Source organism: Eretmochelys imbricata, chromosome 10 (assembly GCF_965152235.1).
Source record: "Eretmochelys imbricata isolate rEreImb1 chromosome 10, rEreImb1.hap1, whole genome shotgun sequence".
Taxonomy (NCBI): Eukaryota; Metazoa; Chordata; order Testudines; family Cheloniidae; genus Eretmochelys; species Eretmochelys imbricata.
Genome location: NC_135581.1, coordinates 17,713,978 through 17,726,356, shown reverse-complemented (window position 1 = coordinate 17,726,356; position 12,379 = coordinate 17,713,978). Strand labels below are relative to the sequence as shown.

General features: G+C 42.9%; 1 protein-coding gene across 7 annotated transcripts in view; it reads left to right on the top strand.

The window, feature by feature from the left end:
- The first annotated feature begins 1,104 nt into the window (after positions 1-1,104).
- The window catches only part of CCP110 (centriolar coiled-coil protein 110), a 28,147-nt gene continuing 16,872 nt past the window's right edge, over positions 1,105-12,379 (top strand). For all 7 annotated transcript variants that reach the window (XR_013347265.1, XM_077827732.1, XM_077827730.1 and 4 more), the window contains exons 1-4: positions 1,105-1,210; positions 6,734-6,883; positions 7,535-7,663; positions 9,747-11,364. Coding sequence is in view for 6 of the 7 variants with exons in the window: in XM_077827732.1 (XP_077683858.1) it covers positions 6,746-6,883; positions 7,535-7,663; positions 9,747-11,364 (1,885 nt within the window). In the remaining variant the exon portion in view is untranslated. The remainder of the gene's footprint in view (positions 1,211-6,733; positions 6,884-7,534; positions 7,664-9,746; positions 11,365-12,379) is intronic.

The window sequence follows — 12,379 nt, the reverse complement described above, 5'->3', positions numbered from 1 at the left end:
TGTATATGATGGAACTTCAAGTCAGGGGCTGCGGTGGCATGCCCCACACCCCTAGTTCCAGCACCTATGAATCTGGGTGATTCTGGGAATAACAGCATAGGAAACAAGACTCCCTACACCTGATATAAAATGGGAGTCACCTTCACATTTAAGTCAGAAGCACAGCACAGCCTCCACCCCGTCCCACCCAAAACTACAGATCCTTGCATGCAATGCTCCATAGCAGTGGTGGGCAAACTTTTTGGCTTGAGGGCCACATCTGGGTATGGAAATTGTATGGTGGGCCATGAATGCTCATGAAATTGGGGGTTGGAGTGCAGGAGGGGGTGAGGGCTTTAGGTTTGGGCCAGAATGAGGAGTTCAGGGTGCAGGAGGGGGCTCTGGGCTGGAGTGCAGGTGGGGGGGATGAGGGCTCTGCTGGGGGTGCAGGCCCTGGGATGCAGGAGGGTGGGACCGAGGGGTTTGAAGGGCAGGAGAGGGATCAGGGCTGAGGCAGGGGGTTAGGGATGCAGGCTCTGGATGGCGCTTACCTCAAGCAGCTCCCAGAAACAGTGGCATGCACCCTCTCTGGCTCCTACGGGGAGGCACAGCCAGGTGGATCTGCGCGGGCACCGCCCCTGCAGCTCCCATTGGACCTGTTTGCTGGCCAACGGGAGCTGCAGGGGCGGCACTTGGGGTGGGGACAGCGTGTGGATCCCCCTGGCTGCCCCACGTGTAGGAGCCAGAGCAGGGACCTGCCCCTGCTTCTAGGAGCTGCATGGAGCAAGCCCCCGACCCTGCTCCCCGGAGGAAGCTCGAGGGCCGGATTAAAACGTCTGAAGGGCCGGATACGTCTCCGGGACCACAGTTTGCCCACCCCTGGTCCAGAACGAGGCAAGCAGGCTAAAGCCCAATAAGACTACTATTCCCAGCATGCAACTCTCCGTGTCAGATTGCGTGAGGAAGTGGGCGCGGGAAAGCATTGTATGCTGGGATTTGTAGTATCCGGCTTGGGTCACTTAGCTGAACAGCTCGGTTAGTCGCCTCCAGGCGGAAGCTCTGGCAGGGGGGTGGGAAGGGCTGGCGAGAAGGGCGGGGTGCGGCGAGGTTTGCGGTTGCCAGGAGCCAGCTGCTCTCTGGCGGGGAGAGTCGCGGCGTGCTCTGTGCAGGGAACCTGGGTGCGCTGGGCCCGCCCGCCCCGTATCCACGCTCCTTGGGGGCCTCGGAGCAGGTACCGGGCTGTGGGCGGAGTCTGCCCTGGCGCGGGGACTGGGACGCCGTTCCGAGGGGTGCGAGTGATTCCGGGCCTCCTCCTCCAACCTGAACCTGAGGGGCCGCGGCCGCCACCTGCCTCAGGGGACCCGCCAGAACGGGGGCGGGGCAGCCCGAGTGAGGAGGCGGGGGGTGTTTGGCGCGGGGGATCGTCACCCCGGGTTTAAAATGCTCCAGCGTTATGTGGTGGGGGCGGGGGCTCTGCCCCGACAGCTCCGCTTGTACCCCGGCGCGTGAGGGGCCGCTGCTGTCTCCGCACTCTCAGGAGGAGGCGAAAACTGACGCGGTTCTCCCCCCACCTCAGCCGCTGAAGGCTGCCCCCTTGCGGGACTTGGTGTCAGGGATGTGCTCGGCGCGGTATACGATGAAGAGTCCCAGTCCCACGGAGTTTGCGTTCTGAAAGGCAGCTGTAGCTGAGACAAGGCTCAGAGGGAACGTTTTAGTTGGGGGGAGGGGCTGAGTGGGTGTTGGGGATGGGTGGAGAAGGCATTTGAGTCATATGGGTTAATGCTGGTGGACTTCACAGAAAGAGCAAGCCTTTTAGGAGGCGTTTGGATGAAGAGGGGATAGGGGCTGCGAGGAAATTAGGAGGCCGTTTGAAATTTAAGGGAGGGGCATTTTGGAAGAAGGCAGGAACCAGAGTGAGAAAAACACAAAGCATGCTAGTCCTGCCTCTCCCTTTGAGTTGCTTGCTTGGCTGTGAATTTTTAATCTGGATGGGGGTTGCCACCATATCAGCATTGTTGGTGGTGGTTTTGAGTGGAACCAGTTTTATGATTTGTAGGGAATTTCCGGTTTCTATCCAATTTGCAAAAGAGCCTGAAATTTAACATAGGCATTGGGGTTATCATTGCCATAATGAGACCTGATCAGATAAAAGGGAGATGAGGTGATAGACAGCTGGCCCCAAATAACTTCCTGACCCCAACAATCCTGAAAACAAATAACACTCAAGACTAGTTACCAGCTGAGAATATTTTTTTTCTTGGCTGAGAAGTTTTTAGCACTACTTGTAGAATGGTTGCTTTTGGATTCTCCATCACAGATTCAGTGACTCAGATCTTAATTTCTTCTCTGCACACTTAATAATTTGAGGGCTTTGGTTGAAAAGTCCACATATTTCAGACTGGGGCATTTTGACAGCAGTGGTTCAATCACTTAGTACAGAAGTGCAGTGAATTTCTATTGTGGAAGAAAGGGAGTTCTGTAAAAATAGGGAACAAGCAATTCTGGTAGTTTGTAGCAGAATTTTCTTCTCTTCCTTGGTTCTGAGCTCGTGGACTCAAGCCGAGCAGGTTAATAATTTATCAACCCAGGAATGTATTTTTCGCCTTATATATGTAGTTGTAGGTGGTTTGCATCATAAGTAACTCACGGTAATGTGACACACTACTTCTGCTCACAGCTTCCTAACTTTGGTGTACCTTTCCTCTTTGCAGTCTCAGAATTGCACAAATTATTGTATAGAAGATCTAACAAAACACTTTGATTTGTACCCTGCCCTCTGTAGTAAAGCTGTAATTCCAGTAATGATTCTAATAGCATTACCATTAGGAAACTGGAGTAACTTGTACATCTTGGTTATAATTCCATTTTAGGATTCTAGTAATCTGTGGGGATTTTGTAATAACCATATTTTATATTTGTGAGAACATAATGAGGGGATTGGAAGGAGGATTTTGGGCATTGGTGGAGATATGTCTTTGGGGGAATATGTCATTGATTTATTTGTTTAACCATGTGCTTTGTTAAATAAGGTACATAGATTTAAAACTTGCAAAAATCTGTCATGGGATTCAGGAGACGTACAAATCTTTCAGGCTCTAATTTTCATGGCTTTATGATGTCCTCAGGATTCACCAATGGAATAACTGTACTGGTTCATTATGTACATGTCAGGGCACATAATTATTTGCCTTTTGGTTCTTGCTAGTGCTTCTCAATCACCTGTATTAGAAATGGTTGTTTCAGGTGTTTGATTAATTACAGCACCTGCAAACATATGTGTTTGCCTTCTATTGCTAACTTAAGTGGTTTCTTTATAACAGTGCGTTCTGTATTGCAAATCTCTATTATGGTACATCATAATCGAAGGAACCATCTATTCTTGTGATTACATCATGAACATTTATATTGAGCTGCCTATTTCTTTCCTCGGCCAAAACAGCATTCAAGGGAGGATGTACTTTTTGTAAAACAATAGCACTGCATTCATCTTAGACGCATTGAGGGCACAAACAATATAGTTTTGTTTATTTTCTAAACTGTTAGTTTAAAAAAAACTTACCTTCCTATAGCAAAGCTAGTTTGAGGCTAACCATGTTTACAGTGTTAGTTTGTTTTCCCAGTTTACTCTCAATCAAATGCATGCTTTTTTTTTCTTCACAAGTAACAATAACAGCATTCAGAGTAACAGCCGTGTTAGTCTGTATTCGCAAAAAGAAATGGAGTACTTGTGGCACCTTAGAGACTAACCAATTTATTTGAGCATGAGCTTTCGTGAGCTACAGCTCACTTCATCAGATGCATACTGTGGAAACTGCAGCAGACTTTATATATACACAGAGAATATGAAACAATACCTCCTCCCACCCCACTGTCCTGCTGGTAATAGCTTATCTAAAGTAATCGTCAGGTTAGGCCATTTCCAGCACAAATCCAGGTTGAAATTGTGGAAAAGCAGCATCACTTGCCCCATAACCTCAGCCATGCGGAACGCAATGCCATCCACAGCCTCAGAAACAACTCTGACATCATAATCAAAAAGGCTGACAAAGGAGGTGCTGTTGTCATCATGAATAGGTCGGAATATGAACAAGAGGCTGCTTGGCAGCTCTCCAACACGAGTTTCTACAAGCCATTACCCTATGATCCCACTGAAGGTTACCAAAAGCAACTACAGCATATGCTCAAGAAACTTCCTGAAAAAGCACAAGATCAAATCCGCACAGACACACCCCTGGAACCCCGACCTGGGATATTCTATCTACTACCCAAGATCCATAAACCTGGAACTCCTGGGCGCCCCATCATTTCAGGCATTGGCACCCTGACAGCAGGATTGTCTGGCTATGTAGACTCCCTCCTCAGGCCCTACGCTACCAGCACTCCCAGCTACCTTCGAGACACCACTGACTTCCTGAGGAAACTTCAATCCATCGGTGATCTTCCTGATAACACCATCCTGGCCACTATGGATGTAGAAGCCCTCTACACCAACATTCCACACAAAGATGGACTACAAGCCGTCAGGAACACTATCCCCGATAATGTCATGGCTAACCTGGTGGCTGAACTTTGTGACTTTGTCCTTACCCATAACTATTTCACATTTGGGGACAATGTATACCTTCAGATCAGCGGCACTGCTATGGGTACCCGCATGGCCCCACAGTATGCCAACATTTTTATGGCTGATTTAGAACAACGCTTCCTCAGCTCTCGTCCCCTAAAGCCCCTACTCTACTTGCGCTATATTGATGACATCTTCATCATCTGGACCCATGGAAAAGAAGCCCTTGAGGAATTCCACCATGATTTCAACAATTTCCATCCCACCATCAACCTCAGCCTGGTCCAGTCCACACAAGAGATCCACTTCCTGGACACTACAGTGCTAATAAACAATGGTCACATAAACACCACCCTATACCGGAAACCTACTGACCGCTATTCCTACCTGCATGCCTCCAGCTTTCACCCTGACCACACCACACGATCCATCGTCTACAGCCAAGCTCTGCGATACAACCGCATTTGCTCCAACCCCTCAGACAGAGACAAACACCTACAAGATCTCTGTCAAGCTTTCTTACAACTACAGTACCCACCTGCGGAAGTAAAGAAACAGATTGATAGAGCCAGAAGAGTTCCCAGAAGTTGCCTACTACAGGACAGGCCTAACAAAGAAAATAACAGAACGCCACTAGCCGTCACCTTCAGCCCCCAACTAAAACCCCTCCAACGCATTATTAAGGATCTACAACCTATCCTAAAGGATGACCCAACACTCTCACAAATCTTGGGAGACAGGCCAGTCCTTGCCTACAGACAGCCCCGCAACCTAAAGCAAATACTCACCAACAACCACATACCACACAACAGAACCACTAACCCAGGAACTTATCCTTGCAACAAAGCCCGTTGCCAATTGTGCCCACATATCTATTCAGGGGACACCATCACAGGGCCTAATAACATCAGCCACACTATCAGAGGCTCGTTCACCTGCACATCCACCAATGTGATTTATGCCATCATGTGCCAGCAATGCCCCTCTGCCATGTACATTGGTCAAACTGGACAGTCTCTACGTAAAAGAATAAATGGACACAAATCAGATGTCAAGAATTATAACATTCATAAACCAGTCGGAGAACACTTCAATCTCTCTGGTCACGCAATCACAGACATGAAGGTCGCTATCTTAAAACAAAAAAACTTCAAATCCAGACTCCAGCGAGAAACTGCTGAATTGGAATTCATTTGCAAATTGGATACTATTAATTTAGGCTTAAATAGAGACTGGGAGTGGCTAAGTCATTATGCAAGGTAGCCTATTTCCTCTTGTTTTTTCCTACCCCCCCTCCCAGATGTTCTGGTTTAACTTGGATTTAAACTTGGAGAGTGATCAGTTTGGATGAGCTATTACCAGCAGGAGAGTGAGTCTGTGTGTGTATGGGGGTGGGTTTTTGGAGGGGGGTGAGGGAGTGAGAGAACCTGGATTTGTGCAGGAAATGGCCTAACTTCATTATCATGCACATTGTGTAAAGAGTTGTCACTTTGGATGGGCTATCACCAGCAGGAGAGTGAATTTGTGTGTGGGGGTGGAGGGTGAGAAAACCTGGATTTGTGCTGGAAATGGCCTAACCTGACGATTACTTTAGATAAGCTATTACCAGCAGGACAGTGGGGTGGGAGGAGGTATTGTTTCATATTCTCTGTGTATATATAAAGTCTGCTGCAGTTTCCACAGTATGCATCTGATGAAGTGAGCTGTAGCTCACGAAAGCTCATGCTCAAATAAATTGGTTAGTCTCTAAGGTGCCACAAGTACTCCATTTCTTTTTGCGAATAACAGCATTGCCACCATCATATTTTTAGTACTAGTTTTTCTGATGTTTCACTGCCAAGGTTGTAAAGAATGGCTCTGTCAAGGGAGAACTGTATAGAGTAACAAGAGTTACCAGTAACTTGGTATCTCAGCCTCTTTAACAACTTAAGGTCCCAGTCCTGCTCCCACTGAAATCAATGGGAATCAAGCCCTTTATGAGACAGCAGTCTCTTAGGAACAATTTAATTTGGGGTTGACAGTAGCACAGATTAGAGAAGAATAAGTATTGGTTCTTTTTTGTTTCTGGTGGCAGAGACAGAAACATAACACATTTTAGAGAACAATTTATTTTCTAATTCTGTAAGCCAAGATTGTCATGTATATTGCTGTATTTTGTGTTCTTGTCAGTAATATTTTCTCTATGTGCAGTACAATATTAAGATGGAGGACTATGAGGAGTTCTGTGAAAAGCATCTTGCCAGGATCCAAGGAGAGTCAATTCAAAGGGAAACCTCTTCATCTGCTCAGAAGAATATCTCACTTATTCAATTCTATGGCATTCCTGTGCTTTCACCTCTGGTAAGATTTCCTTGTCAGTTAGGCATTTCTATTAAAAAAGAAGAGGACAACCATTTTTGTTTAGTTATTTCTGTCTCGATAAAATATGACCAACCTTGAGTAGTACAGGAGACAAGTAGTACAGGAGACAAGTAGTTGTCGGTAATGTTGAGGTTCAAAACCAAAATAAGGGTGGTGGGATAGGGGGATTATCATGCAATATAGTAGTACAAGAGGATTTTGTCATTTGAACAAATTAGATTGTGGTGCCTATGACTTGGGGAATGCCTGCTCGATGGACTCCTTTTTTTCTTCCCTTCCTGCTATATCCACTGGTCTTTCTTCTCTAAAGGCTGCCCTTCCCCACTCAATAATACCCTCCTTTCTACAATAGTCCACTCCCGCTATACCTGTCTTGCACCACATCTACCCTAGTGTATTTCATAGACCGAATTCTAACATGTAGCAGTGGTGTAAATTATAGTGTAAAAAGGGCATAGGCATTCTTTACTGCTGTCGTTTAACTGATCCTTGACACTACAGCTACTGCTGGTGGAGCTGGAGCAGTAGGGAATTACAGCCATAACGTATCAAGTTTTTTTTTTTAATATTTTTTTACATTTAATTTTCTTTTTGATAAAGAAAAGAAGTCACTGATACTTTGTTTTTCAGCTGAGTCTTGAGAGAAAAAAGGAAATGCATCAAGATAAACAAAAAGCAATTGAGATAGAGATCTGGAAGCAGAATTCCAGGAAAAGAGCTTTACTGAATCGTGTTCAGGAGATCCTGGAAAACGTGCAGGCAAGTTTGATGCAAGGTTTTTTTAATTAGTTGTTGTAGATATTTTCATACACATACCAAGGGTCACTGAAGGCTCGTAAGTTCCCTAATATAAACTTGCGGTTACTAGCAGTTTACCCTCTTTAGACCAACATTTGCTAGTAATTTATATTGTATGACCTGGTGAACAATTACAGTGAATACATGTAATAGTTTTAAATAATGTTGTTAAGTTTTCAGTTGTGGTCAGTGCTCAATTTGGTTTTTGTAGAAATGAGCTAGTTTTTGTGGTACAGCTGTTGTTTTCATAACACCATTTAAAATAGCTAGATAGATTTCCTTCAGACTGGTCACTACTATAAAAACTGTTAACTAGTGACATTACCCTTTTTTCCGCCTGAAACTGTAGGCTAGTGACTAATTTTGCAAAATAAATAACAGTGCTGGTGTATGCTTCAAAATTTATATTGTAGTAATTTTTTCTTGTGCAATGATGGGACTTTTCTCAAGGGTTAGACAGGTAGATACTTTAAATCAGTGGTTCTCAACCAGGGGTCTGGAGCCCCCTGGGGGGCCATGAGCAGGTTTCAGGGGGGCCAACAAGCAGGGCTGACATTAGACTTGTTGGGGCCAAAGGCGCCAAAGCCCCACCACATGGGACTGAAGCCCAGTGACCCAAGCCCTGCCACCCAGGGCTGAAGCCAAAGCCTGAGCAACTTAGCTTCGTAAGGTTCTCTGTGGTGTGGGACTCTTGGCAACTGCCCTGCTTGCTACCCCTAATGCTGGCCCTGGCTCTTACATGCAAAAAACCAGTAGTTGTGGGCCGTGGAGTTTTTATAGCATGTTGGGGGGACCTCAGAAAGAAAAAGCTTGAGAACCCCTGCTTTAAATTTTTTTTTTTTAAATAGGTTTCTTAAAACAGTGTAGTTTGGGTTTTTTAGTAGGATGTAATAAAGCCCTTGAACTAACCTACCAGCTAAATGAACACAGTTTGCATTGGGCTTAAGTTTTATTACTGAGGTGGCAAATGTAATCTATTGAGCTTCTTGTATTGTTTACTACTGTGTGCATGGAAACTATCACCTAACTTGGGATTTGAAAGGCAGACCAGGAGCATATGTTAAGAATACAAAAATAATGCGAAAAGAAAAGGAGTATTTGTGGCACCTTAGTGTAGCTCATGAAAGCTTATGCTCAGATAAATTTGTTAGTCTCTAAGGTGCCACAAGTACTACTTTTCTTTTTGTGAATACAGACTAACATGGCTGCTACTCTAAAACAAAAATCATGGTTTGCTTTCTTCTAGACCTCCTGCGGTTAGTGGGCACTTACGTTGATACAACTTGGGCAACCTTTTATTCTTTAGTTTAAATGTGCCTATTGTCAATAGGTGCACTGTTACCTATACCTAAAAAGGACTATGAATTTATACAAGTATACAAACACTGAATGGGCTGTGCACATTTTTTTTTTTTTTTGTTAGTTGCTTGCCACAGAAAAGTTGATATTTCTTAGCTCTGGTTACATAATAAGGAAAACCAAAAAAGTTTTCTTGTATGTCCAGAAATGTCATTGAGAATTATGTATGTACTCTTTTGCATAATGCTTCTCTTAATTGGCAGTGGGTGGATCTGAGTTGAAGTATATTTAATGTTAATGCTGAAGTTATTTGAATTACATGTCTGAATAAACGCCAATGATACATTGTTCTTTAATAGTACGTTACGTAAATGTTCAGGACAATTGGCAGCCACAATATTACTTAAAGAATATATGTTTAAATATCCATTTTTCTTTTAATATAATTTTATCATAGGTGGTGGTCTGATGATGATAAAAACTTCTGACTAAGCCAAATATTAAAATATAGTTATGTTGCATTCTCCTCAAATTACCTTTGCCAGTTGGAAAGGTCATCTTCTGCATCGTAGATTAGTGTGGTTGCCATAGTTCCATTCTGTTCAAGTTGGAAAATTCATGTTCTATTAAAGTGACAGCAATCTAACTTTATAGATCAGAAGGCATATGTACTTACTCTTAATTAGAAAACAGAAGGGCTTTATTACACTGAATTGACATAATAACTTTCCGTTTGTCTTTGCAGGTCAGAAAGGTGTCTGGTATGAGTGATTTGGATCAGTGGGAGCCTGAGAGTGGTCACTCTAATTCAGAATCAAAAGCCTCAGATGGCTTCACAATGCTATCAAATATCAATTTGTCAAGTTCTATTACATGCAGTGGTACTACAGATCTTGAAAAAACATTGGAAATTGTGCCAGCTATCCAGATTACATCAAGTGGAATAGACTCAGTTAGAGGCACAGAAGAATATATTCCTCCTGAACAAAGTGAGAGCAACCTCTCAGAAAATATTTCTTGTCCGAAGGTTACATCTCCTGATAAAACACAAAATATGACTACTTCAAATGCACATGTAAACCAAGAGCATACAGAGGTGCCACCAGATGGTGAGGAAGTACCTGATCCTTATGTAATGAGTCTTCAAAATCTTCTGAAAAAGTCTAGGGAGTATATAGAGAGAGAGCAAACCAGACGTAGCTTAAGAAGTAATTCAAAAAGAAGTATTAATGAAAGTCTTTCAGATAAAGAAAATGATGCAGTTAAAACAAATCTCTCTGGGAAAGAGAGAGCGAGGTTTACAGGCAGGAACTGTACTCCTCTGACACTTGATAAACTAAGTCTTAATAAATCAAATATTCTTCTTCAAGGTGCCTCTGCCCAAGTAAATAGCACGCGTACATCAGCTTTACCCAGTTTTTCTAAAGTGGATATACCTACCAGAGCTGGAACACCCCCAGTTTTGGATTCGGATTCAGATGAAGAGTTTAAAAACACCTCTACCTTTGATAATGACAGTAGTATTGTCAGAAGCCTTACAGGTTCTTATGCCAAATTACCCAGCCCGGAGCCAAGTATGAGCCCTAAAATGCACCGAAGACGTCCAAGACCTTCATCAATGGGACACATAGTTATCAATAACCCTGTGAATGCCTATGAATTAAGCCCTATAAACAAGGGAAGAGCAATTGACTTGATCATACAAGATGCCACTGATCAAACCAATGCATCTGAACCTGTGCCAAAATTCACTGCTGACTTCACTGCAGTTTGTTCTAGCAAAGCTCATGTTGTCAACACGAATTCTTCAGAGACTTCAAATCACATGTGTCAGCATTCCATTAGTCAACTAGAGAGCAAAGGAATGATGGTGTCTTCCATAATGGAGGGAAAGCTGGAAGGTAGAAGGCCATACAAAATGGACAGTACCACTTGTACTGCAACTCCAAAATTGCATGAGTTATATGCAGTCAGTCAGTCAATGGTGACTCAAAAGCTCGTAACTATGAATGGACTCAAGCCAGATAGTTTATTAGAAAACACTGAAAGTAATTCACCCGTGGAACTCAATAAATCTTATGATGTAGAAAATCCATCTCCATTACTGATACAAAGCCAGAATAAGCATCAGCAGATGGATACTCCAAATGTTTCTTCTGGAAATGAACAGTTTGTAGAAAATGGTCTTGAAAAAGTGAAACGTAGGCTTGATTTGGATATTGATAGTTCACAGAAAGAGAACAACCCATATGTTTTAACAGATGGAACAGAAGAACAAGAGAAGTGGAGGTTGCAAGACCGAAGATGCCCCATAGGATCTGTTTATTGTAACAAGAATGAAACCTCGGGCAGTAGTACTAATGGTGAGATAACATTTTCTGTAGTCAGCCTTTTTCCAAGTTGGAAAGTTACCTTTAGTTAGAAATTTCATTTTTAGAAAATAGGCCACTGTCTTTCATCTGCACCTTAGTTTTTTGATTATTCCCCTAACTTGTGCATCATTTATGATAAAATGACAGGATACGTTTCTGTATTTTTATTCCACTAAACGTTGAGTAAGGCCCTGTAGTAAACCAAGTTTTTCTGAAGTTTGCTATAGAATGACCAAAATGATCCTCCATAGATGAAAGTTGCCTCGTTGGAGGCAAAAGCCTTATACCTCCTACTTGATAATGAATGATATAGGAGTATGTGCTTAGACATTTTCATATAGCATATACCAGAAAAGGTATTCATTTTCTTGTTATATAAAACATTTTTTTAAATGATCTGCTTGCTCAAAATCACCATTTTCTGCCATAACCAGAGTCTTTCCTCTTTGTATTGTTCTATTGAAAATTGTTGTGTATATAATTAGATTAGAGAGATTTTAAAAAAAGAAAAATGAAAGGCCACTGAACAGAAATTAAACAATCATGCCAATAAAGGCGCTTGCTATATCTTGGTGGAACATAAACATGAAAGGAGGAAAACTCAACTGAAAAATAATCCAAAGAAAATTTTACAAGAGCATGCATGGGTTTGTGGGGTGTGTTTTAAATATTCAGCCATTTTTAATCTGAAACCTCCAAAGAGACTGGAGAGGTTCTAGCAGCACAGACTCACTGTGCATGTACGGGGACTCTTGTGAAATTTTTAATAGAAAGAAAATCTAAGGAAATTCTTGTGTGCCAGGGAAAGATCAGTAGGGCGCATGACTATGGTGAGCAGGGCTATGGTAGAGCAGTTTTTTGAGTTCTTAAAATGTAAGTAAACAGATGCACACTGCAAATAGAAACGTACATGCATTAAAATATTAGCTGCAAGTAACTTCAGTATTACCAGGATTGGTGGTGGTCCAGTTCAAGAATAAAAATGTCATGTATATGTCTGTTAATT